Raw genomic sequence first — 27,130 nt, 5'->3', positions numbered from 1 at the left:
CGCCCGCCGCCGGGACGGGCTCAGCGCCGGCGGAGGGGAGGCGAGGCCGGCGCCCGGCGCGCGGCCGTTAGGACCGTTAGGGCCGGGGGGGGGGGGCACAGCGGGGGGCTCCTGCCCTGACTGGAAGCGCCGGGGCCGGGCGCGCGGCTCCCCCTCAGCGCGACCCCCGCGGCCAGCGCCGTCCCGCTCCGTGCGGTAACTGACTGCCGTCACCTGCCCGGCTCGCAGGCCGGGCCGTGCCCCTGAGGTGCTTGTGGCTCGCCGCGTACCGTGCCGCACGACGCGTGCTGAAGGCTCGCTGCTCTCCTCCAGGCTCACGGCGCCGGCTTCTCGCAGCCTCCCGGGCACTCACACAACGCCGCAGGCAGGCAGGCAGGTCCGGGCTGCTGCGGGGAGCCCCCGCGGGCAGCCCCCTCCAGCCAGAGCCCCGGGGTAGCACAGAGGAGACGCCGCTCGCTAGGCCCACCTAGGAGCCATCAAAATGTCGGCAGCCCCTCCGAACCCCTAAGAAAGGCGAGATGCCAGGTGAGTCCTGCCAGTGTCACTGTGGCATTGGGGAATCGTGTATGTGTGTTCTGCTACTGTCATATCTCTTCCAAAATGGCTGTGTGACAGGGCTGCTAGAGATGGAGTCCTCATCCTTGACCAAAACTACTGAATAACTGCACTAAATAAATTTTGAGTAATGATTTATCTTTCCTTAATTAGGATAATGACACCAGCAGTTAAGTATGGGTTTTGCTGACATACCTTAATACATTCATGACACTTCATAAGACCTAGCAGTGCTATTTATTTACATAGCTTCTTGTTAGACATGTAGTTTGTACTTTACAGTATTTGGAACACGTTTGGGGAGCGCAGGAAGAAGCGACGTTTGTGTAAAGGATAACGCATCAGTGTTACTACTCTTACGATGTTTTTGTTTTTACATTTTGCATTTCTAACTAAATAAAGTTATTCAGTTTTTACATCAGTTTCTGCCCTTCCGTAGACATTGTTTTTATCTGTGCACAGTCTTTACTTTGCAGCAATCCCAGAATGCACGTACCTTGAAGTACAGCATATTGCCAATATCCTCATGGGATCTTCTGGTTAATTTTGTGTAATCTTGCTGAAGAGAAGTATGGCTTGTTATTAGCAAGGTGAGTGTGAGCTAGTCTATATTTGGAGGAAAATGTCTTATCTGTGAAGAGATTTGCATTTTCTGTGATGGAGCTCGCTGTAGGCCTAGATGATTCTCCCAGGACTGCCTGAGCTTTTGTGCAAGGCTGCCTTGTAATAATAGCATGTAGACTGTAATTACGGATGCGCAGATTGATGTCACTGAGTCTATAAAGGTTCCTAGGGGATGATTGTCTGCATCAGCAATGTGAGCAGGGAATTCAGATTTTAACCCAGTGCTCTAGTTGCAAAAAATTGTCTGTTTTGCTGTTCATCCAAATTCATCTTTAACTTGTGCTCAGGATTTTAGTGAGCAATCTGTAAGAATCCTGTTGGACCAACTTTACACTTCTAAACCTTCATGCAAAATGGCTGAGAGAGTGTCTGAAAGTGAATTAATTCACAGGTTCAGGTACCTACACCAGCATCTCAGCCATTCCAAAAGTGTGAAAAGTCTGATCACACACTGTTGACCACCTAAGTGCCTTGCTGCTCATTAGTTGTCTTTAAAATTACTCCACCATTTCATCCACTCAAAGGCTGGCATTAATAAATAAAACTCTGAGGCATCTAATAGGTAACCTCCAATACCTAGGTAGTTTCCAAGAAAAGAGAGCTGAGCTCTCTGTTGAAGTGCGTAACAGCAGAATGAGACTCAATTCTGCTGAATTGATAAAAAAATAAACTGAAACGGGAGGTTCCACGAGGATGTGAAGGGGGGAAATACTAGTATTAGGCTAAGCAGGCATAGGGACTAAAAACAAAATAACTTGTAGAATTGTTTTCAAGACCCAACTGGGCAAAGCCCAAAACAGCCTGGTCTGAGTTCAGTGTTAACTTTGCTTTGCGCAGGAGGTTGGGGTCAAGGTCAAGATCTCCCCAGGCCCCTTCCAGCCTGAATGATTCTGTTATTCTGAATTTACGTTATTCTGTTTAACAATAACAAACCAAACAAAAAGGTCTTGTCTACTGCCAGAGTACTCGTGTGTGAAAAAATACTATTTAATACTTTACAACTCACCCCAGCTGTTGAGAAGGGTAGCTTTGGTGAAATAGTAGTAGCTTCAATCATGTGAGGCATCAAGCCTAAAAACATTACTGAATATAAATAGAGGAGCTCATTTTGGTAACATCTAGGTTCCTTTCCTTCTGAATTCACTTTAAAAAGAAGGGTACTAAAAGAGTCCTTCTGTACAAACTACCAATAGGTAAAGAATGTTCTTTTGCTAATCATTGGCATATCATGAATATTCAATGCTGTACTGCATTATCAGGAGAGAAATATCTCAGTGAGACGTGGATCCACAACAGTGTTAATGTCTAAATGCTTTTTACTATATCCTTCACGTGTATGTACTGTGTACCTCAGGAGCAAATAGAGTTGCGTAGAAGCCCATTTTGACAATATGTGAACGTATACAAATGTGCTAATGGAAAAAAAAAATAACACCAAAGAGAAGTTTACTGACACTTAAGGAATTAAAAAAAAAAAGGAAAAAGTGAAAGAAATATTCTGTTTGACTTTATGGGGGCGAAGACTTCATCCCATAGTAATAAAATTAGAAAAGGAAAAAAAAAGGCATGATATCAGAAGGGAAAAAAAATGGAAGCTGGCTGAATTGTGAAACTCTACCACTTCCAGTACAAGGGTCAAATACAAAACTTTTCCTCTCATGCAAGTTATAAGACAAAACACATAGAGCTTTCTGTCCAGTTACCCTAATTTATCAGCTCATGCACCTGAAGTCAGGCAGGCTCAGGCAGAAGTGCAGAACGTCTAGCCTGTGTGGATGGCATCAGGGGTTGGCATGAGCATGGCAAGACCCAGCAGCACGCTGCATGGGGATTCTGGCACAAGGAAACATCAGGCAAACTGACAGTAGTCTCTTCCACCTGGACAGAAAATGCTGACATGGAGAAAGGGAACACATTTAGGGAAACTTGGACTGTGATAGCTTGTGCTAGTGATAGTCTTCCAGCTTCAGTAGACTTGATTCCCTCACCTATTATGTCAGGGGTGTGTGGGAGGGATTAACTCATTTTTCTAAGATGCCCATTTCCATGTTACAAAAATTTAAGTGTTAGTTCTGCAAACACTTCTTACATTTGTTTCACAATACTGCTGTGATAAATAGGACTATTTATCAAGGCTGGAGGGAGTTTCTGTCAGGCCCAAAAATCTATTTTTGTTGTTACACTAGTGTTACACCTCATCCTCCGGAATCATTTGTCCTCATCTCCCTTGTTCAGGGTAGTACAACTAAACACATGCATGTTTATACAAAGATGCACTTTTCATGCTTTTTTAGTCTAGCTGGACATACATCTGGTATTGCACTGGAAAGATGTGTTAACCGGGTCCCTTCTGGGTATGTAAGATGTAGAGCATCTCTCTGCCAGTCTCAGGGATTGCAGCTGCAACTGAAAGTTTGATCACAAGTCATTGAAGCTATTTAAGTGTAAACTGCTGGCCTACTGGTGAATGCTTCATCCATGATGGTGATGTAAACCAGGTCTCATAAGCCCACTTTTTTCATTTCTGCTTTTAATGAACAAAAACTAAGAATGTCTAAACTTCTGTATTAACCATTCATCCACATAATATAAAGTACAAATCAAAATCTAATTAATTGTCTGTTCATGTTTCAACTTTAATCTGAAATTAATAGAAAAATGTCAGGAAAAAAGCAGAAGATTGCTTTACGATTTACTCACTGAAAGAATATAAGATTTTTTCTCTGATCCATTGCGTTAGCTTTCTTCCATACAATGCGTGATGTATCTTGAAGTCAAGTAAAAGGCTTGAAAAAGATTGTGACTTTGTCTCATCACATAGCAACTCACTGGCTGATAAAGTACATTTTCCTAAACTTTCCAATACAATTTGTTAGAGGACTGATCAACAAAAATGTTGAACATTTGCAAAGGGTAGTCTAGTGTCTCATCTATACTGGAACAAAAATTTTAACATTCAAAATATGAACGTTCTTGGAATGTTCATAAACTCAGTAGGACTAACAGTTGGTTTTTTTGTTTGTTTTTTTTGAGTGCACACTTACCTTTTCAGCTTACAGTTAAAATAAAGCCATGTTCAAGCATTTCAGGAACAAAGTCTCCAATGCCTTCAGATACTCTTGCCAACAACATGTGACTTATAAAATTAAAAGCTACAATTTGCCGAGAAGGACCTGGGAGTATCGGTGGATAGTCGGCTGAATATGAGCCAGCAGTGTGCTCAGGTGGCCAAGAAGGCCAACGGCATCCTGGCCTGTATAAGAAGCAGTGTGGCCAGCAGGTCGAGGGAAGTGATTGTGCCCCTGTACTCGGCTCTGGTGAGGCCGCACCTCGAGTACTGTGTTCAGTTTTGGGCCCCTCGCTACAGGAAGGACATGGACGTGCTCGAGCGAGTCCAGAGAAGGGCGACCAAGCTGGTGAGGGGTCTGGAGAACAAGTCTTACGAGGAGCGGCTGAGGGAGCTGGGCTTGTTCAGCCTGGAGAAGAGGAGGCTCAGGGGCGACCTCATCGCTCTCTACAGTTACCTGAAAGGAGGCTGTAGAGAGGTGGGGGTTGGTCTATTCTCCCACGTGCCTAGTGACAGGACGAGGGGGAATGGGCTAAAGTTGCGACAGGGGAGTTTTAGGTTGGATGTTAGGAAGTACTTCTTTACCGAAAGGGTATTCAATAGTTTTATAAACTGTAAGATTTCATAACTCATACATATAAGTTAATAAATACAGAATATAAACATTTGAAATACGAAGAACAACATCTGATTATTTAGGAACCTAGGTTTCATTATTGTATTTATTTACCAAAGTCTGTCAAGAAATTCATTGGAGATATAAATGCATATATGCATAGAACCTCATTTGATCTGCATGCTGTCAAGGAATATAGGATTTCTTTCACCTTTTCCTCTAGGATAAGTAAAATGGAATTTTGTTTGCCATATTAAGGTTATCAAGGTAATAAATTTTAAACAGAGATAAATACATGTTTAACAAACCTTTGTGAGTTTCTCTACAAAATGGATTATTTCCCTACTCAAAGAAGTGTTCTCTTGATCAATGAATGGTGAAATGGGGACACTCTGTGGGGAAGTGAAAGAAATGCAATTTCATGTTCTTTCTGGATTATCATCTAGATCCCTTTGAATTTTCCTGTTTATCATGATTTGATAAAAAGAAAGGCAAGCGTTTAATTCATGAACTTACACAGCACTCTCAAGAGCCCTTCTGGTTTTCTGCAAAGGCCACGCTGATCTTTGCACTAATTGGATATGAACCCATTCTTGGAGCCAGACTCTGTCAATAACTTTGCTGGGAGTTATGAAGCTTGTATGCTGTATAAACATGAGAAAGCCTTATCCTAGGCTGTCCTATCCACCAGTGCATTTTAAGTAATTAAATTTAGGCAATGACTCCTCTGGGATTTCCATTGTAGAATTGCCGAAGTGAAATTTTTGCTATAAAGCTAAAAGAGGAGTAATGCTAACTCCAGAGCTAGCAGAGCATCTTGCAGAAAAAGCTCTCCAGTCTTAGCTTAGCTGTGTGGGTATTCGCTCATCTCAGCCCTGGGCCTCAGTGTTAGCTGGGAGCTGGCTGCAGCAAGAGCCCCAGGCAGGCACGGTGCCTCCTGGCCCTTGTCTGTCTGTCTACTTGCACTGGAGGGAATCTTCACGCCTATGCTGTCTCTTTTCTCTCATACAGTGCTACCAACTTTGTTATACAAAGCCATATTCATTTGATAAGATGCATCTCTTACAAAAGGTTCCACACAGAAACACATTTGTTTTGCTGTTCTGCTCTTCATGGCGTTGGAGAGTGCAGTTCACAGGACACCCTCTCACTGGTGCTGTCTCTGGGATGGATCCAACTCATTAAACCTTGCTGATTGAAACCCTACGGACAACAACAGCCACCTCAGACAAATTGTATCATTTGCCTTTCCCTCCATCCAGATCATTATTGAGTTTTTCAATTACAGTTATGGTTCTTAGAAATTAAGAGCACGAGGATAGTTGGAAGACAGCCGAGAGGACCCCTGCATGACAGCATGTGCTATGCCATTCGCATTGGCAACTACAATTTAGTCTTAAATTTTAAGAAAAATATTTACTGGAATACAGTAGCAAAAACTCTGAAATCAATTTTGAACAAGCAACAAGGTCTGAGTAGTAGCAGATCTGCTGTGAAGAAGCAGAAACCAGCTAGTGTCTGAATTTGCAGGTCTGTAGGCTATGAAAGGAAAATGCAGCTAAAGCAAGAAAAATCAAAGTGAAAGAGAACATATGACAAACATACCATTGTTAGAAAATGGAGTTTAAAAAAAAATCTCAGATTTTTGCTACCCTTTAGGAGGAGAATATGAACCAAACTTAGTTACTGCTTTTGGTTATTGTGCACCAAAGTAAGGATGAACACAAGAAAAGATAACTAAATATGCCCAAGAACGATGTGACCTAGTTACATAGATGCTGTACTCACCGAGTACATTACATCTGAGAGCAGCTTTCCTAATCCCCAGGCTAAAATTCACAGGAAATCCAGGATTTTGAGAAAAGAACGTGGAACTAATTATTTAAAATATATGCACTATCTGTCTGCAAACACCAGACTGGATTAAATTGCTTGACATGTATTATGCCTAGTGAGTGCGATTTGAAATCTGAAATTTACAGACAGCCATTTTAGGGAGCTCTACATCAGTTCCTGCAGGAATTCTGTCATTTGGTTATCTGCAACTGCAGGGCTGGGCTTTACGTTTTGACCTAGCTGTGCTATGGCAGAGAAACATCATGGCAAATCCTTAAAACCTTGTTGAATGCTAAACCAAGTTCTGGAGTGCTCATATTAGAAGGCTGTTTCTAGTCAACTGCAAATGGCAACCTCATCACCTGAGCCGAGATTTCTAAATCACAGGACATGATGCAACCACCACACTCTGCTGGGCGCCAGTGTGTTTGTACCATTTGCAGCCAGCGCTGAAAAGCTGATCACAGGCAGGCTATGCTCATGTGAACCTCTGAGCCTCTACAATGCCAGAAGTGGACTCCTGGACATTGGCTGTACTGCAGTGGCTTTCAATGTGCACACCCTCCTCACCAATTTTATCATATATAGATCACAAAGATTGAGATGCAGTATTAAAAAAAACAACAACAACAAAACAAACACGTTGCTTTCCTCTTTAACGTAGCTATTTTTCTGTTAAGTGTTGTACCAGTATCAGCATTCTTTCCTCTTACAAACGAAAGGTTGTCTTGCTTTACATTGTGCAGATAAATTTTAATTGAGATAATTCTAACCTCAGGCTTAGAGTTAACTTACCCCTTGAAGTTGGAAATCTTGATCTCAAGTGATTCATTCTGCCTTGACTTTTTAGGCCTTGTGTTTTATCTGGTAGAGACTGAGAAAGTTGTTACTGACTTTCAAATATCCAGGATCTATTCGAAAGCATGATGGTTGCTAACGTGAATGATATATTTTTTAATGGAAATTATTTTTATTTTACACTCTGTTCTGTAACACCTGTCTTACTTGCAACTTAAATTGCATAACCTAATATAAGGAAGTCTGTGTGGAAGCAGTCCAGTGGGATTATTTTAAGCTAATATGACTGTAAACTGCAAAAGTAAGGAGCCAGCATATATTAAGCTCTGCTACTCATCCCTTGACAATAGCTTTCAGCAAACCAGAGGGGTTAATTTCCTAGACCAGCTTACCAATATCCAAATTGTTAAAGGCTATAGTGATCTGCAGTGCGAGCAACACTTTTTCTGCTTTCATATGGTGCAACGACCTTACAGCCTAGCCAGAAATCTGCTGCTTTACTCATGAAAATCCTTTTCTCTATGTGTATTGCTATGCAGATAAAAGGAAATTCAAACCCCTTCTATTAGCAAGACCTCTGTAAAGTTCCCACTCTCTTATGTCTTGTTTTCCAGCTAAAGGAGAATCCAGTGTTTTGGGTGCTGATTTCACACTTCCCACAGTGCAGCGTAATAGGAAACACATCCTCAGTCACCCACAAAAATTCATTTTCATCCTTCAGAATTATAAATGTAACATCCCCTGCACCCACCTGGAACTGGCATCAGCTTCCAGTGATGCTCAAGCCATCTGTCCAGAGAAACCCTGAGGATCCTGGACAACCTCGTAGCACTGCTGAAAAACCAGCTCAGCTGGTTCCTGTTGGCCAGACAGGGATTCACACCACACCTCACTGAAATGCTCTATTGGCAGCTTGATTCAGGGTGTTCCAGGAGCAAGTGTCCAAAACTATGGTTGCTGCCAGGACACTGAGCACGCAGGTCTGCCGGAGAGCAACTGGCACCCAAATTTTTGCCAGCCCCCTCGGACTTCTATTGCCAGCCAGAAGCAGACCTACAGACTAGGGACAGCTGTGCATGGTATCTTTTAGCGAGGCACAGCTAGGTTCTTAATTATTTGCATTTTCTGGATGTCTTAGTAGTGCATTCCTATGTAAATAGGTTTTAAATTATGGGGTTTAAATAAAGCATTACCCTTCACTTTCAGGAAGAAACAGTATGGTAGCTTTATGTCAGATCTGTGCTTTGATTTACCTGGGGCTCCAGCATGCAGGCATGTGCAGAGAGGAGGATTCAAATCCCATCCTCTTCATTCTGGAAAAGGCGAAGTCGGGTTTGAGTACGTTAACTACAGAACGGGGAGACATTGCAACATGGACAGCTACAGCATTATCACCTGCAGCTTCTCTCCTACTGAGAGAGGATACTCTCTACTGTCCAGCACCAGTCCTGACACCATGATCATGGGTGAAGGAAAAATACAGCCATAATGCAGCCAAATACAGGCACAGAGCCTGCTTCTTAACAGTGACATCGCTTTTACCTGCTGACTGAAAGGAGCAGGACAGGGAGAAGAGTTCATCTGTAAAGAACTGTTCACTGTTGCAGTGCAAAGTACCTCAATCCTGATGTGTTGCCACAGCTGCAGATAACATCCGTTCCCTCCCTACTCTCTGCTTTCCAACTTAGTGGGGGCTGAGCAACCTGGAAAGTATGGCAGAAAGTTGGGTTCTGTATTCCAAAGTCTCAGTCCTTTTATCCAAAAAACAGCTAAGCAAAGCCAATAAATTGACATCTCTGGTAAGCTAAACAAAGAAACAGCAATGTTGTAATTTCAATTCAGTGTAAGTGACCCATCATGCTCACCTGACTGAGGCTCAAGACGTTCTGGTTGGTGGCAGACAGCAGGCAGGTGACATTGCATCAAGTCACAGACCAGTGTTTCGCTTTGAAGATTTCCTTTGCAAACTCCTTGAAACAGAGGGCTTTATTTATTTTTTTATTGGTAATGAAAAATGAAGGTTCTGGCACGTAAAATGTACCTGTACTAACCAGCAGTAACTTAATAAGGCTCTGCAGATGGTTTCTGTTTTCACTTAGAGAAAGAATTACGTCTCTGATGGATTATGTTGGTAGAGCTTTCATACCACTGGACAGTCCAGAACCGACTGCTCCCCAGCTGTTAAAAATTCTTTCTTATGTTTTTAAATGTAATATATTTACATTTACATTATGTTTACATTAGTAATTGACATCTATTCATTTTAACAAATACTCTGTTGAACTTTTATTATCTTTTCAGCAGGGGCCTAATTACCTCTGAAGAACAATATTTCAGTGTTCCTACATTCAAACATAAGGAATAACGAATTTTGCATTAGAGTTTGTTTTATAAATAGACACTACAGCTGGTGCTCTAATACTCCCAGGGATAAATGTCATATAAGCTACCCAACTAGGCAGAACTGTTCTATCAGTAGACTCTGCAGGTAAGAACAGCTGTGATTCATAAAGAAGCAGTATGAGGCTTTTCAGATTTCCTTTCTCATGAGAGAAGTCAAAAGGAAAGACAGACACCATGGCTTTACTGTAGAATCCAGGGTGCCCAACTCATCAGCACAAGATGCTGCCAGAGCAGAAAGGCTCAGCCCCTGGCAGCAGGCAGCTGTTAGCAGCTGCCCCACTGGGAAGCAGTCATCACTGGTGACTCTGTGGTAAACATCTGCTCACTGGCACTTCTAAGAGGCATCAGTTTCCTAGGGACATTTTCTTGGGTGCTGTCACCACCTCCCACAGCCCTCTCTGCTGGAATCCTCAGGTGGACACAAATCCCATTTGCAGTGACACCGGGGTGGTACAGTGTTTGCATGATACAGGAAAAATCAGTGTTAGAAAGACCAGAACTCTGAGGCCCTCTTAATTCTGTGGCTGCTGTCTTAGGGCTGCCCATGTCTTGTGTGTGGAGGACACACAGAACACAGCTTGTGTTTATGGGGTGTGTGCATACAGTAGTAATTACTGTGGTTTCATTTCCAGTAGTGGAAGATTTGTATGGGCACTACTCTAATTCCAATGCTGTACCTAATTCACTGAACTACCTGGCCAATTTTTCAGTTGCTTTCTAGTGACAATCAGTAATCAACCTGCTAGCAATAGAAAACTTCTAATCCCCATCAAACCTAATTTCCTTGCTAACTTGACTCTTGTCTGTAATATTATCATCTGTAAAAATAGTAATTTGTCTTTTGACCAACCACAATTGCATTTTCAATATTCCTGTTATTTGTTGAAATACTGGATTCATCAGTCAGCAGGTGTAGAAGTGAAGAGAAAAACTCAGTAGTTCAGCTTTGTCGGTAGCTTTCCAAACTTCTATGAGAATGACTGTGCTTAGAACCACATCTTCTACATCTACTGCAAGTGAACTACAACAGAGATCTCGCATAGCTGCTTGATAGTAGTGGAGTAGAGATGGAGATTTTAGGTAGGAAATTATTCCAGGTACACAAATGGCATATGAGCACAGGCTTGGGAATTTTTTATGAAGTCCAGTGATAAGGAACGTGCCGGTTACTCTCTAACTCATTCTATGACTTTAAGTACCAAAATTGCCACATATCCTCAGCCTCAAATAAAACTGTATCTATATCTTCCTTGTTTTGAGCCACTAGTCAGAGACAATGAAAACAAAATATTTTTCAAGCAGCATTTTACTAAGGAAATTTTTTATTTCAACTGTGCAATCAATCAGTATTTAGATAGCAGTTTCATAAACATTTGGCATTTAAACTTCTATTAATTTTTGGCATGACCTTGGGGTAGTATATAAACAACCCTGGAGAGGAAAAGAGAACCAACACACTAGGTAACATGTACTAGAATGCTAGAAAAAGAAAAACAAATCCACATTATTAAACAAAGTATTTTTTAAAAGACATTAAAAAATTACATTCAAATCAGGGCAAACATTAGCTTCCCTCATGCAATGGAGTTCACAGAACTGATCCCCTGAGACAAGTATAAAATTAATACAATTCAGCTCCATCCTCCATTAGCCAGTTAGCCATTGCTGCCCTTAGAAGAAAATGGCACACGGAGTGAAAGGATCCAGAACACCACAATCAGATACATACCTGGCTCCTACACTGGCAATTCGTTCACAACTTGGAAAAAAGCAAAATAATAACAAAAAAGCCAAACAATCAAAAAGCAACATTTTGTTTAAGTAAGTTTTTCATATACAGTCAGTCTTCACTGAAAACGCACCAGGCAGATGCAATGTAGGTATATGTAACCGTGGACAGCTGAAAACCTCCACAAGGAGCTCAGCTTGCAATGGCACTCCAGAGGGACCAACATGGCAGAACTTTAACCATGTGTTTATATCCCTTTTGAGTCACTTAGGACCAGCCTCAGTGTAAATCTAGAGAAATTCCAAGGAAACAAACTTACTCTGCATTTTTATCAGCAGAATTGAGAGCGAACTTTGAGCCAAATTGAATGTATGTTCTTTTCAGATTGGCTTCTATTAACAGCAAACAACTTGGTTTTGGACTCATTTTGAAGAAAAGGTTTGGTTTTTTTTTGTGTGTTTTTATTTTATATTTTTTGTAAACACAGCTTCCAAAAGATGCAGTTACAAAAATAATTTATTATTAACTTGTTAGAAAGGTGCTCAATATTCCTGCAGACAAATTCATCTGCTTTAGAAATTACTTGATATTAGCAAAGCTGCATTTCCAGCAACTAAGAAGCATGTAACAATTGTTCAAACTAAGAAGTACCTCTTTAATAATTATTAGGTGTAATTCTGCTTTCAATTTTAACAGAATGACTCCAGTAAATTGATTTCTCTGGAATATCGCCAAAGTTACACCTGTGCAGCTGTCTTTTCACTAGGTATGAATGAGCTTTTGGGCTAAACATGGAGTGCCCTACAGAACTAAACAACATTCCCCATGTTAGGGGATGGACTTTTCCCTGCCTGCGCTTCCTTCTATAACAGATAAAATGAGTGAGAACTCCTGGTCTTACAGCTTACACGTCAGAGTAACATGTTACTAAGACCCAGTGGTCTATGGTAACTATTCTTGTGTATGCTCAGGTTGCAGCAAACTTTAAGTCATTCAAGTTGACTTAGATCACAGTGAAAAAGAGTTAAATTGACTTAAAATACTCAGTATTCACTACAGGCTAAGACTACATGCATGGAGAGTTACAGTGAACCTCTGGTATATGGCAACTTTTTGTCCTACCAAAAAAAATACATTGCCAATGGGAGTTTTAACCAACTAAGAATCCTGTCCTTTAAAAGTAATAATACTGTGAAGATCTAAAAAAAAATAAAATAAAATGCAGCAGCTCATTTTGTCTGTCAAGACCATGCAAACTGAAATTAAAATTAATTCTCCCATTGACTTAAAAAGAAACAGGCTAAGGACTCTGGTATGGACAAAGCAAACAAGATTCAGCTCATAGTCTAAAGCAAGGTAATAAAACCAAAGAGGGAATGAACTATTAAATATAATTAAAAACAGGTAGAGAAATGTCTTAAAACTCCTTTCTGTTAAAATCCAATAAATTACACCAAAAATGCACAGCTAATATAGGAAAATATTGATATATGGATTTTTCAAGTCTCTCTTAAAAAAGCAGAGCTATAAAAGAAATCTACTGACAGGCACAGTTCTGCACAGCATACACATTCCCAATTTTCTGAGATAGAAAGTATTCTCATCTTCCAGGAGTTATTTGTAAAACATGAAGAAAGTACACAAGCATAACTGTGGGCAGATTGAGCACTTGGGTTTGGATTCAGGGCCCCACAGAGCAGGCACTGCTCTTCCAACAGAAGGGCAATCACAGTCCTCGCTTGGAAACAGCCTGGTAAACCAGTGTCAAGATTTTGTCTGCAAATTTGTGATGCTCTTCAAGTCACATCAACCTATAACATTTTTGTTTTGTTTTTAAAGTACAAAGGTTGCATATACATTTCATTACACCAGCCATGGCTCTTTACTTCCTAATACACTTAAACAAAATCAATTCACATAGTGTAACACTAAATTCCACATTTATGTTCATCTTCCAGAACATACTTAATTCATAATTAAAAAATTGATAGTGTTTTCTCCAGGACCCAGTTTTACAGACACAACCAAGAATAAATACTGGAAAACCTATAACCTGTTCTGTCTCCCAGCTTTTTCTAGGCAAATGGAATGAATAAAGTTCATTTACAAGAAATTGATTTCCTTATATCGTAAGAAGTATGAACTTTTAAGAAAGTTGATGTCTCTAATATCACATCTATAATTTGAAGCTTTGGCTTCAAGGATATGAAGCACTTAAACGTTGAGCCTGATTTTGCACTGTTAAAATCACAAAGAATTCTGCTATTCAGTTCGGTAGAGAAGGCATCGATTTTTACAGATTTTTTCTAGAGATTCCTCTGCCTACATTGGTGGAGTTCTTAATCATCAAACAACTATTCCCTCACAAAAATATGGTGATATATTAAAATATGAATTTCTGAGGAGATTGCATTGTTTGTTCTGCGGTAAACGTGTAAATAGAACTAGAATTAACTATGTGACACAATAAAGGGAAGCATATGAATGTAGGCTGGGTTCTGGAGAAACATATTATATTTGGTTAACATAAAAATAAAGGAAAAGACAGAATAATTAATGTCTAACTAAGCTTGCCTATATGCTGAGGTAACCTTAAATATCTTTGGTTTTCTTTATTTGCTGATAAAAAGTACCTTAATTTAAAAAAAAACATTAAATGATTAATAGAATTCTGGATACACTGTTCTCTAGTAAATTGAATATTTTGATCTCTTTGGCTATTGAAGTTAGAACTTCTATACTAGACTGACAAACTTTGTATTAAGCCTTTTTCTCTCAAATTCACCATGGGTTAAACTACAGAGTGGGTCTTTGGATGAAAAAGTTTAGGATTTAAAAGTATTTACTTGTAAAGAAGGTCATAAAATGACATCAGATTATCAGTACTCACAGCAAACAAGTCTTTGGAGAAGCAAATAGTTACCACCTGCATATCAGCTCTTTCTCAATGAAACTAAGAAAAGAGGCTACTTTGAAAGATGAAGTGTGAAACTTCATGCTACAGTTACACATTCTTAATCTAGGTTCAGTTAATTCACCCTTTAACTAACTAGAAACAGTACTCTGCTGTACACTAAACATTCTGCCTGATGAGATCAAAAATCTTTGGTTAAAATGTTTTCTTTTTCTTCAGCAAGTAGAAAAAATGTTCAAAGATATTTTTAATACTGTACTGTTGATCCAGCTACATGCTGAAGAAAAAAAAAATTACACTTGGAAGTCTTTGGAGATATCTGCTGATATCATTATAACTTTAAAGGCTCTTGTAACAAGGTAGTTAAAATTGTAGAAGCATACAACTCATCTATGCAATCAACTACTACAATCAATAGAAGCCCTATTGGTTTTGTTAGTGACTACTTATACAATAAAATGTATTCAGCTGTTCAAACTTGTACCTTTTAACTAGTTCAATTATTTTTGGAAAATATGCAACTTCCTTCTCTTCTACAGATTAGTCTTTGGTACAAGATTATTTTAAAAGCCTTTAAATCAACACTGTGATGAAAAAGTGAACACGTACTGTCTGGTCCTGAACTAGCAAACGGTTACAAGCTAAAGAACTACCATAGCTACAGGCCGATTCATCAAAATGAAACAGACAGAAGGGTAGGGCTTGTCGATGACTTCTGACCACCTTTTGATACCTACGGAACAATACAAAAGCCAGCCTGGCCTACCTTAAACTCAGTGGGAGTTCTGACACACTTAAATAGAGCCAGGAGTTTCTGTGGTTGCTTTCTCACATTACATTTTAAACATTTTTTAAAGTAAAAAAATGCCTTTTTTTTTTTTTTTTTTTTTTTTTAAGTAAAATGGGGAAAACAGAGCAGAGGACTGGATATATAGGCAAGTTTAGAACATTGGATGAATCCAACCTCTCCTCTCTCTCTCCCTCACCCCCTACCCCATTAAGAAATAAAACATGATACCCTGTCAGTTTGCTCCACATTTTTGTGAGGCAGCTCAAAAGTAACAAACTGTTCCCTGAGTACAGGAAAAACAAACAAACAAATAAAAAAACCCACACTAGAATAACTCTTAAAGGAGGTAGTATAAAACAGGAATTGTATTGGTTCAAGGCAGTAGCAGTACTCACCTCCTTCAACAGACTCTTCAACTAAAGCTCTGACTTTCTATTTCTCATGGTAGCTTAATGAGAGTTTTAGATTGGCTTGTGGGTAAAGTCACTCCCTGAGCTAAAATTCCTGGCTAACAGCATACTAGGCAAAGGCAAGGAGCAGGGCTGCATCCCAAGAACAGCTCTGAGACATACCGTGAAGCTCGCAGTGCTTATCAGCACTCTAAGCTGGGTAAAAAATTAACTCGTGATACAGTTTCCTTTATAACATCTAAGAAGCATTTAAGGCATCCTTCTGTACTCCAAAGCAATTTTATCAATACTAAAAAGGCATAAGGCAAATCAGTAATTTCATTATACATAATGCAAGGCACCATTGCTAAGAAGTACTGCAACACCAGAATACTCAGCATTATTATCTATTCCACGTCTCTCAGGCGGAATCAAACTGTTTGGAAATACTGAATGCTTCCTCATTTTGCCATGCTTTTTAGCACCAACTGTCAATAAATGGGCAGTATTTGTCACTGTAGGGAATCCAACATGCCCCAGAGCCCTAAGGATATAGCATTCATCCGGTCAGCGGTTGCTGGCACAAGTTTCTGAGGGAAAGGCACTGTCCTAGGCTTACTGGGGCTATGTGAATCAAGAGGTACAAAAGATTTCATGTGGCCGTACATGTGGAAGCACCAACTCCAGTTTTCGCAGTTTTCAACATCCTTTAGGTCAACCACATTAAATCATTATATTTTATACTCTAAGATTTCCTTCTTTTCAAAGACAGAGCTTCAGCTAAACAATCTTGTTCAGCTACCTATACAACTCCCTGATCACTGAGTGCGCGCACACACACACACACACACACACTCATTCTACACTCAACTGAAAAAAAAATAAAAAAATAAAACAACACTACTAGGAAGTATCGTCAGTTCCATAGCTGAGACCAACTAGAACACAAACGAGGTAAAGCAGTTGTCATTCAGAGTTCACCTCTCGGCAAACTGAGGTAGATAGTCAGCAAAAGGGCCTAAAGCCTTCCCTTTGCTCCAGTGACATATTCTTAACTTTAGTCAGAAATCTTCACTGTCCTTTCACATTTGTTGACCACTGAACATTCAAAATGAGTGAGTTAAAATAAACAAATATAAAACATTCAACAGAAACTCAGGATCACCTGCTGGGTTAGTCAGGCTTTCCACAATAAAACTTTGGCTTCCTGTTCATTGTCCTTCGAACAGACATACACTGCAAGAATGTCTGGTGTGGTCCTAGGGATGTCAGTTTTGCACTGCAGAGTGTATCTGAAGAGGTGAGGTAGCAGTCTGGTCAGTAGTGAACGGCAGAGGAGATTCTTTGCAGTTGCTGATGGCAGGGCTCATCATGTTCGTACCCAAGTCATTGCTTACAAAATGATTGGTAGCAGGAGGGGTGGCACTTGCCACAGAGGAGAGGTGTATCTCATCATTGGACTCATGAGAAAATCTTCCAGAGTCACCAGTCTCATGACTTCCTTCGCTGTTGGCCGAATGCTCTGTGTCGGCAGCAATACTGAATGGCACCTGGAAATTAGACTGCTGGCCAGGAGAGCTGGGAGAGTCATCCTCACTGATCAGCACAGTGGTACTTGGCTGATACAGACACACTGCCTGAACAAATCTTCTCTGAGGCTATATAAAAAGCAGAGAGGAAAAGGTTGTTCAGCCTCTGAAAAGCTGAGCCATAATTTGAATTTTTACTGCATTTCCAATCTCCTATTCCGCCAGAGTGCTTACAACAGCATTGGCTTAGAATAACAGCCTGGGCTTTCCTACAGCAGGTTAAGAAGAATCAGTCTCAAGCCTTGCGCATCCTTTTCCCTTCCATACTAGACGAAGCAACCCCTTCTTGCCAAGCATGGCTAATCAAGAATGATTTCACTAGAGAGACCTTAATGGTATTTTAACAATATACTTGGTAGAGCTGTCCCCATCCCTTCATGCATATTCTTTAAGCAGTAGTCCTTGGGTGGTAGCAAGTATTTTGCCCATAGAGGCATCAAAAATAAACAGCTGCTCAAGCTTTCCTATTCCTTAAACATACCAAGAGCACAATATAAGTTAGTATTCAATAAACATTAGTCAGATGCCCCACAGATGTGAATTTGTACTACAGGGTTCAGGATTCGGTTGAACATTTCAGTTTTGGATTGAATCCAAATAGAAATTACAGGCAGAGCAACAATTTCAGAAGCATGACAGTCCTAGCTCAGATTCTAAATTTCTTCAATACTTTGGATAAATCATTTCATTTCCCTCTTTTGGTTTCTCTTCAGCAAACATAAGGTATTAGCTGTCAGGGTAGCAAGGGATTCTTAGATGTTTATATTTGATTTGTATTTATATGCACACAAAGTCTCTGCAGATGTACTGTAGATGGTATGCACAGACAGTATACAGAAATCTGTTTGCTCACAGATAAAGGGCACAGGCAAGAAAGTTATCAGTTAATTGTAAAGAGTTAAAATATTTGACAACTTGGGACAGAAAATTAAAATTCCGTATGACTATGCTACAAGGTAGAATACCATCAACCCTAAGAAAACTGAAATTATTCCATTAAAACTTAAGCTACTAATTACATTTCCCATACATAGAAAACTAAATATCTTCCTTTGCAAACGCAGGGTTTTACAGCAGAGATTGTGCATCTCTGCCCATTAGGCCAATTACCTCCTCAGCCTTCACCTTCTTAGTATCCTGGAAGAACAGCCACCTCTTCTTGCAGTTGGCTTTTGTGACAGGCCCGTAGCTGTTAATAATTAGATCAGACCCCCCCTACAATAGAAAAAGGGGGAGAAAGAGATTTTAACACACTAGATTTCCAAGATACTTGAAAATATTTTTTTCTATTCCAACCATTGGCTCCATGCTGAGAAGAAAGACAAACGAGGTTTAGCGCTCAGTTGGTTTTTTATGGTCAGGTATTCATCTACTGCTTGAGACTAGTCAAGACCATTTCCACAAAATCTGGCAAGCCCACAGGCCAGACCTAACAGGTGCGATACCACAAACACAGAGCAAACAGTTCCAATCACTGCTCCTGTTCTACCCTTTGGAATGTGACATAGTGCCTGTGCCTGCACTGAGGTCCATTTCCATATTTTTCCAGCTCTTCTATATGTCCTGAAGGAATAGTTCAATGCAAGTTTGCAGTATGTACAGAACATGCCTTAAATCAGGATGTCTATCTGAAAATACATCTGGTGTGTTTTTGTCATACTGAAAGATTCTACGCATCTACTGACACATCCTGCCATATAGATTAATTTATAATTTGATCAAATACAAGTTTATAAAATGTAATAGTGTCTTACCAGTGAAGACAATGAAAGATATTTTCTTTAATACTTGCTTTAGTGCCACACTTGACTAGATTGTGTATCGCACTGACTAAACTAGGTGCTTGACAAGGACTCTCTTGCCTATCTCCTGCTCTTAGAATAGAATTGCCAAAATTGGCAATCTACAGAGTAGAGCGTATTAAATCAAATCTCTAGCTGAACTTTAAAATGAGTCTTGAAAATTTGTTCCTGGATTGCCACACTTGTGTTTGTCCAGTAAACAAAACTGCTGTGAATTTGCAGTGTACATATTTTAATTTTGATAGGGACTCAGATGTTATAACAATGAATTCTAAAGAAAGATTTCTGTTTTGGGAGTGAGTAAAGCTCACAGTACCTTAGCATCGATGAAGCTGTTTCCCACTATCATTGGCAACAAGGATTCTGCATTCTCTGCAATTCCTTCAATACTCTTTTCCGCCTCATTAGTGCTGGCTAATGAGATGCTGGTATGTGACAGCTGGTCAGTACTTTGCTGCACAGGTTTAGGGGCAGATGTTTTTCTACACAATGTTAAGCAGAAATAAAATGACCCACAGGAAGAAAATACACTGAATCAAGTATAAACTTCAAGGCTATTATTAATCAAGTAATATTGGTATATTCTTAGCATCTATATTTTATTATATAATTCTCATGAAATTTATGTTATTGCTTGTCATAAAAATAACATCTGCTTCCAATTAATCATGCACAGTAGGCTACAAGCGTATGTGCAGGCAGGAATTCTCATGATTACTAATATTACTTGAAGGAAGTAACTGCTAATGATATTAGGACCTTTCTACCATGCTACACAGAGACTGTCTCCCAATCCATATTTTCTCTTGCATGTGTGCTAAAAATCCTGTTACTAAAATATACTTTCAGACAGCTTTAAAAATGTATTCATTTTTAGTAACTTTAGTTCAGATCCCAAAGTTATGGGCAGAGTCACTAGGGCCAGGTTTGGCCTCTTAGCAGCTGATGACAAGGAAGACAGAGGGTGGCTTGCACTAGTGCAAAGAAACTGCATCACAGAACTGCTTCATGTCAGAGTTCCTCTTTTCCAGCAACATCAAAGGTTTAAAGCCTTGCAAACCAGGTCTGGGCAGACTGCAGGGCTAAGCAGGAGGAACAGATGATGTAAAGCAGCATGTTTATCTGACTCAAAAGGCTTTTTTGTTTGGAAACATGCCTCATGCTTAGTTGTCAAAGCACTGCTGACCCCCTCTGTAGGTTCTTTCCTCTTTTCATTGTAGAAGGGGTTCAGACAGAGTAGGAAGAGCCAACAAAACTAGGAACTTTGCTTCCATTTCTGGCTGAAACAGGTGAAGAGACAAAGCACTTAAAAGAACTTAGCACTCTCAGAGAAGAACACGTCCCAAGTGATTTGTGCTCATACAGAAACAGAGTGTTGAGAAAGATCTCACTCTTGGTGAAAAAAAACATACCTGGCTTTACTGCGATAAATTAAGATCAGGATGCAGATAAGGATGCAGGTCAAGGCTATGCAAACCCCAACAACAATGCCAGTCATTGATTTCTGGTCCAGATGGTAATAGTCAGAATAAGCTATAGCAAAAAAGAACAATAAAAGGCTCAGAAAATAAGAAGAGTTACCCGAATGGGGTTACAGTCACAATCACACAGACAAATGCTTCCTTTTAATGAGATTTCCAGACCTTCTGTGTCACACATTTTGACAATTTTGAAAATAAAACTTCTAGCCCAAAGAGAGGACCGTATGCAGCCATAGCATGGGAGTGGAAAAAGGGACAGCCCCACACTACAGCCTTTTCAGTGACACACAACACAGAGCAGAGGAGCCTGCTCCAACCCACTCCTTACAGGGTGCTGCTAAATAACAAATGGAAAAGGCTTGGAGAATTCCAGCCACTGTCACCTAGGAGGGTTTTTATTCGTTGACATCAAATGGCTGTTAACCTAATCCTGAGAGCACAACTTCAGTTATTTGGCCTGAAATACAGCTGGAGTCCAGGAACAGAGAAAACCTGAACAAGATAAATCTCTGCATGAATCACAATTAAGTGTGCAGCAGCAAGGAAAGGTTAAAAGGTTCGTACACCTGAATAATTACTATATCTGGTCTCCCCACACAACTTTAAAATCTGTGAGAAGTCACCAAGATAAATCCCTTTCTGTGATAGACAATTTGTTCTTCCATTCTTACATGGAGAAACCACTGAAGTCACCTTGGTTTCCCCAAGGTAAAGCATATTTTTCCCTAAAGAGCTGCAGGTGGGGCTGAATTCTTTGGTGAAAACATACGGTGATATATCACTGACTAACAGGTTGATTTGGGTTGCTGGAATTCTAGGAGTCAGCAAATTTCAACAGATTTATTCGAGATGCCATCTCATCTCTGCTGGGCTGTCTGGTTCTAACTGACTCAGTGCTACTGGTATCTCAAGCCAAATAAAGGACTTATAGGAAATGCCTTAGCAGAGGGGCCGCCAGGATAGTACAATTCAAAATAGTTATGTATTCCCAGTTGAAAAGCAAACTTCCAACTTCTGAGCAAAAGAATTAAACCAGTTCTGAGTTGCACTGAGACAGAATTCCAAAATGGTTCCACTAAAAAAAAAAAAAAAAAGCTATACTGTTAGGACTGCCTCATGTGAAACACAATGGTTTATCCAGAAAGCAATTACCAGTTAAAACAAACAGGGATCTTTTTTTTTCTGGTACTTGTGACAGCACTAATCAAAACATTGTTACTGACTTGTGGAATCTCTTGAATCCAAGCGTTTAGGTCTCTGATTAGACTCTGTCTCCTTTGGCAGTACAGCAAGTTCCACCACATTTGAGAAGGGTCCTTCTCCCACTTCATTGGAGGCTGCTATTTTCACCAAGTAGACATTCCCTGCTACGAGGTTTTCCAGCAAAGCCATAGTCATTGCTCCTAGGAAAAGATGAATATACAGTTGCAGTTACACAAAGTCTCTGAAAACAGACTGAGATTTAGACACTGGGATGTATGCTTTCTTTCCAGTGCCACCTCCCAGTCTGGTCCGAGGACTGTGATCACTTTTATATGGCCCAGCCTGCATGTACAGGGTATAGAACACTTCTGTCTTTTCGCTCCATACTGCTTGAACACAGCACAGTGTAAAGTGTCAATACCGTTCAAAAACAAGAGTCAAGTATTGGCTACAATACAGAGCACACTAATCCTCAGTCTAGCACTAGCTTCATTTCGGTGCCTGACAGTGTTAACGCTGTGATTCTATCCATGAGCAATGCTCCAGTTGTTACCCAGACTTTCAGCCGCAGAAAGCAGAACATGAGACATCTCTAGTATTTACGTGCCTCCTAGACGCTCTGTGGGAATGGCACCGTATCATGAATGCGAATTAAAAATGTCACAACAACATAATTCAGGTTTGGCTTATCACATTTCAGGTCTATTTGGTAAAACGAAAAACAGGACAGATTTGAAAAGTACATTATACCATGCTTTTAAAATAAAATTAAACCTTATGTAGAGATGTGGAGGCTTCCTTGATTACTGTTCATGTAAGCTGTGCTACTAAAATATTACATAAAGCATCTCTCACATGTTAACGATTCTTTTCCTAAAATCCCTGAAGGCAGGAGAAATACATTAAGAACATAAATAGGATTCACTTGCATCATCCTTAGACAGGCAAAACTCCTATCAAAATCAATGAGTTTTGCCTGTCTGGGAACTGCAGACTGCTGCTTAAAATTCGAATTGCTTTCTAAAATGCCTCTTTTTCTTCCTACCATAGAAATATATTGGTTTCCTTTCCCAAAATAATGGCAGTTACAGGACCAAATCTATCCCCTGCTCTCTGTCACAAATTCCATTCACTTTCTCAGACTTAAGTCTAAATTTCAGCCTTTCAAATCAGTTTCAGAAGTCAGAATTTATAGCATCATGGGAGCGTATAAAATATAAGGTTGTTTTGTTGACAGAAAAGATTATACATCTGGCAAAAGAGAAGCTACTTCTAAAGCTATTTCAACTCTTCCATAAAAAACACCCATTAGCTGAAAGCATTTGAAGTAAAATGTGAGGTATCTGTAACCAAAGGAGCTGTAATATTTAGCACCAGCAAGGGCGGAAGGTCATGTTTCAATATTAGAGGCTGTTTCCCACCAGCTCCTTGCAAATCTGTTGCAAAGCTAAAGCAAGTAAGCACTTTGTACTGATTTACTGCACCGCAAGTGTGTAAGGGCTGGAGCTTCTGATCCACTTGAAGGGAGCTAGGGAAGAGGGGGGAGGTGGCTGGAAGCTAGCTCACACCACAAACCAGCAACAAACTGCAGTTACATCCTACATCTGCCATGGCTAACGCAAACTCAGTCAAATTAAAGCGTTGGGTTTTTGTTTTTTAACTTGGTGGATTGGCAGATGTTTTCATGCATAAACTAAAGCCAATGTTAGGAATTTATAGATTTATTTCATAAATCTTCTGCAGAAGAAGTTTAGTGTCAAGACAAAACAATACTCTTTATTGTACAGGGTTAGCTGATCTTGTCAGAATAAATGCATTAAAAAAAAAAGTCAAACCCTGCTCCTACCTGAAATTACCTATGAAAGGACTGGCAAGGGACTGGCACAATATTTGCCCAATCTTCCTTCTACATACTCGTTTTCTTTCACGTTTTCTCATCTGTACTTTAAAGTAGGAGTATTACAGATTGTCCTGAATTCCATGCCACACCTCAAACCCAAATATATGTATCCAACTACTAAATCCGTGACTAATATTGATGGACACAGTAACACTGAGATTTATAGCTTTCCATTTGCTCATTCCATCCAACGCTTTCGGTACAGGAATACGTGTCTGTGTTTATTGTTACTGCCATCCCCTCATTTCAATTAGCTATGGTAAAATTTTTTTCTGAGATGCTGTTCAGTTGCACAGTCATGGCTGAGCTGAAGGATATACCTGGAACAACAACTCAGCTGCTTTGCTGCACGTAACAAATACAGTATATTATCACTAAAATTACATTTATTCTTCAAATATAAGCTCTCTGCAAATTTAAAATTAAACCTGCTGCATTTTAGTAAATTAAAATTAATATTAGATTGGTCCTTTAATATGAAAACTTTTCTGTTTCCTTGAACAGTTTGTAACAACTTCATATTGCTGTTTCTTTGAAACTTTTAGTAGGGGGAGAAAAAAAAAAGGACTCAATTCCCTATAGTTACAGCTCATGGATATTTCAAAGACTAGATATTTTTCATAAATTTTGCTTAAGATTAAGAGTCATTTCACTGCTGTTCTTCTGCAGTGTGTTCTTCAGTTGACAATTTCTGCCAGAGGTCAGCCTTAAAAAAAATACTATTCTGCTTCAGCAAAGACAAAGTGGGACTGCTACCTTTCAAAGTGGTTATCAGTCCTTTATCCTCTCTGCAGAAGCAGCACAAGGGACAACCACCAATTTTTAACTAAGACAGTTCTGTCTCACTGAGACTGGAAAAAAAGAATTGTCCTCTTTGAGTGCACTTCTAAAGCCATTATGTATTGTGTATTTTCCTATACAGAAGATTTAAGGCATCACTCTATGCTGGCAAATAAGCTTTCAGCCATGAAACAACAACAGAACAACAAAATATAAGTCTTCCTAGGCAATCTTCTTAATTTAGCTGCTTAGCACATGACTTTACTCTGTAACACTAAGGTTCTTTCTTTAGTATAATACATTATTGGAACATTATCTATTCTGAACTGCCTCGGTCTATTTTGAATATCGACCTAAGAATAAATGTATTTTGCTTTTTTTTCCTGGCTATAATATAGATCTATTCTTAATGCAGCTCTTCAAATCATAGTATTATTCTGGAAAGCACCTATGAAAATGTAGACTATGTCTACATGTAACCACAAAGATATGACTGCAGTTCGCATTACCATACCTGACTGTTAGATTAGCTAGCTGGGATTCAGCCATCAAAGAGAGCCAGAGAGTTAAAATCAATTTGCACAGCTATTTACTGGGAGTAGGGTAAAGTTCTTAAAGTCAAACTGAGCTAACTGGACTGGCAGTGATCAAAAGAAACATAGAAACACACAGCCACGTTTGTAAATTTATTTCTGAAGAGCAAGGCATCTCGGAGACTTCAGATTTGGAAGAGCACATTCACAAAATAAAACCATCACAATCATTGTTATCCAGAACTATGATGGATGTAATTGCATTTATGAAACATTTTGGTTCACACGCACACTCTGAGCTCCAAAGCAATACAGACAACCCCTCTCCCCTCATCTTCTGATGTATTAATTGGTTTTTAATATGTTTTTATCAGCTGGGAGTAATTCTAAACTAATTATAACTTTCATGTGAACATTTATATGAATTTCTTTCTTACTGTAGTCCAAGGGAGCTGAAAATAATGAAGCATCTTATAAGTAGCATCACTGTTTGTCCAGTTCATACATTTATGATTTTAGTTTACCTTCTCTGTGCAACACTTGCCATTCTCCAGCGATCCAAGACTTCCTGGATGCATAGAGGATAGTATATTGTGTAACAACTGTTTCAGGACCATCAGGTGGCTTCCAGGAAACCAAAGCAGTATCATCCTCTATCAAAGTCACCTTCACTCCTACTGGAGGGCCAGATGGTGCTGTGAGAACAGTAACACGATACTATTAGGCTAACCTAATTTACATGTAATTAAACTGCTCAAAAACAAACTGCTGTCTAGAACCAATGGCTATTGCTACATCCCAGATAACATAAACAAAAACATATTCACTGCTCTTCAACAGAAATTCTCGTGTTAACTCTGATGTGGTTAATAGCTCAGATTTTGTAAAAGCAAGTTCTGTATTTTTTCCTTCAAAGCCAAAATTAATAAATAAATAAATAAATAAAAATTCCCTGTGAAGAGATACATCCCAAACATCAAATATTGCTGTGCTAAGAATGTGAAAAGTTTTTGATTTTTCACTGACCAAGCTGACAGAGAAACAAACCAGCAGTTAGTGTAGTAAAAAGGAAGGTACATATGTAATTGTCTTACAGTTCCTAAAACTCTTGGATTTTAAAATATGTTTTCATAATACCTATGAATTAACTGTGCCTCTCCTGTAAACATTTTTTTTTATTTAAGTTATTTCAGTGGTTGCTAATGTCACATTTTATTTAAAAATGGTTGATGGTTTTATGTAGATTTTGAAAAAAGAATTTCACAGTTCCAAAAAACCATTTTCTTTAGAGCGTTTTTCTATCTTCCACTGAGAAGAGCATTATCTGTATATTAGAGGAAAGTCTTTCTCTCTCCTACAGACAGCTCCAAATTAATAAGCAATTTCTTAGGTTATTTGGCTTACAGAACATTTTTTTCAGAACCTTGTGGTCTTCTCCTAGTGCCCTTACCTTCTGGAAGGGTAGTATGATAGACAACTGGACTCCAGGGACTAGAGAGCTGGTCCACATGCAAACGAACTGCAAATTCATACATGGTTTTTGGTTCAAGACCTTGAACTAACATGTGAGTCTCTGACCTGTACAGATGAAGAAGAAAGAAATATAACAGCAGGTGTTGACTTGAAGATCCAGAACTCAAATGATATCTCTTAGCCATGGTGAGTAGATTGCTGCTGTCAGTTCAACAGAGGACAAACCAGTTCAAGTCCAGACACGTGAGCCATCTGCACTGTCTACCTAAAAAGGTAATTCTACTAACCCTGGAGCTCTCTGGAGCACACTATGTTTGCTATCAGTTGATTTGAGCTCAGGTTTTTACAGAGCTTAGTTGGACAGCTGATGCACAAGCAAGTCCAAGAACGTCATGACCCAGACTGCCAGCAGGTATCCCAAACTCAGCTCTTCCCACGTTCATCCATACGACACTATGCTTTAAACTGGAGTAACACAAACTACAACCGCTGCTGAGAAGGCACTTGCTGTTGGCTCCATCAGTTATTCCTGGTTCTGTTCTCAGTTCATAATATATAGGCTATGCATGCAACTCCCCCTTACATTTATGGCCTCTATCACCCCCACGTTTAGGGGAACTCTGTGGAATAAAAATCTTCCCTACTTAA

General features: G+C 39.6%; 1 protein-coding gene and 1 long non-coding RNA gene across 10 annotated transcripts in view; one reads left to right on the top strand and one right to left on the bottom strand.

Annotated features, from left to right (window-relative positions):
- The first annotated feature begins 52 nt into the window (after window positions 1–52).
- LOC106033686 (uncharacterized) lies at window positions 53–27,130 on the top strand. 4 transcript variants are annotated; one of them, XR_010834226.1, is made up of 3 exons: window positions 53–195; window positions 313–525; window positions 26,596–27,130. It is a non-coding gene; the product is annotated as an uncharacterized lncRNA (long non-coding RNA). The 4 variants fall into 4 exon arrangements; XR_010834225.1 differs by having other exon boundaries at window positions 53–525; window positions 26,596–26,755; window positions 26,832–27,130; XR_010834227.1 differs by adding an exon at window positions 1,018–1,145 and having other exon boundaries at window positions 53–525.
- The window catches only part of PRTG (protogenin), an 83,713-nt gene continuing 68,304 nt past the window's right edge, over window positions 11,722–27,130 (bottom strand). For 5 of the 6 annotated variants that reach the window (XM_048060083.2, XM_013177332.3, XM_048060084.2 and 2 more), the window contains 7 exons: window positions 26,460–26,587; window positions 25,534–25,704; window positions 21,817–21,996; window positions 20,525–20,645; window positions 19,429–19,594; window positions 18,421–18,525; window positions 11,722–17,379 (listed from right to left, as the gene is read on the bottom strand). In XM_048060083.2, coding sequence (XP_047916040.2) covers window positions 16,990–17,379; window positions 18,421–18,525; window positions 19,429–19,594; window positions 20,525–20,645; window positions 21,817–21,996; window positions 25,534–25,704; window positions 26,460–26,587 — 1,261 coding nt within the window. In that variant the 3' untranslated portion in view covers window positions 11,722–16,989. The remainder of the gene's footprint in view (window positions 17,380–18,420; window positions 18,526–19,428; window positions 19,595–20,524; window positions 20,646–21,816; window positions 21,997–25,533; window positions 25,705–26,459; window positions 26,588–27,130) is intronic. The other variant, XM_013177333.3, reaches the window with a different exon arrangement.

This window comes from Anser cygnoides, chromosome 11 (assembly GCF_040182565.1).
Source record: "Anser cygnoides isolate HZ-2024a breed goose chromosome 11, Taihu_goose_T2T_genome, whole genome shotgun sequence".
Lineage (NCBI taxonomy): Eukaryota > Metazoa > Chordata > Aves > Anseriformes > Anatidae > Anser > Anser cygnoides.
This window is presented reverse-complemented; position numbering and strand designations above follow the sequence as displayed.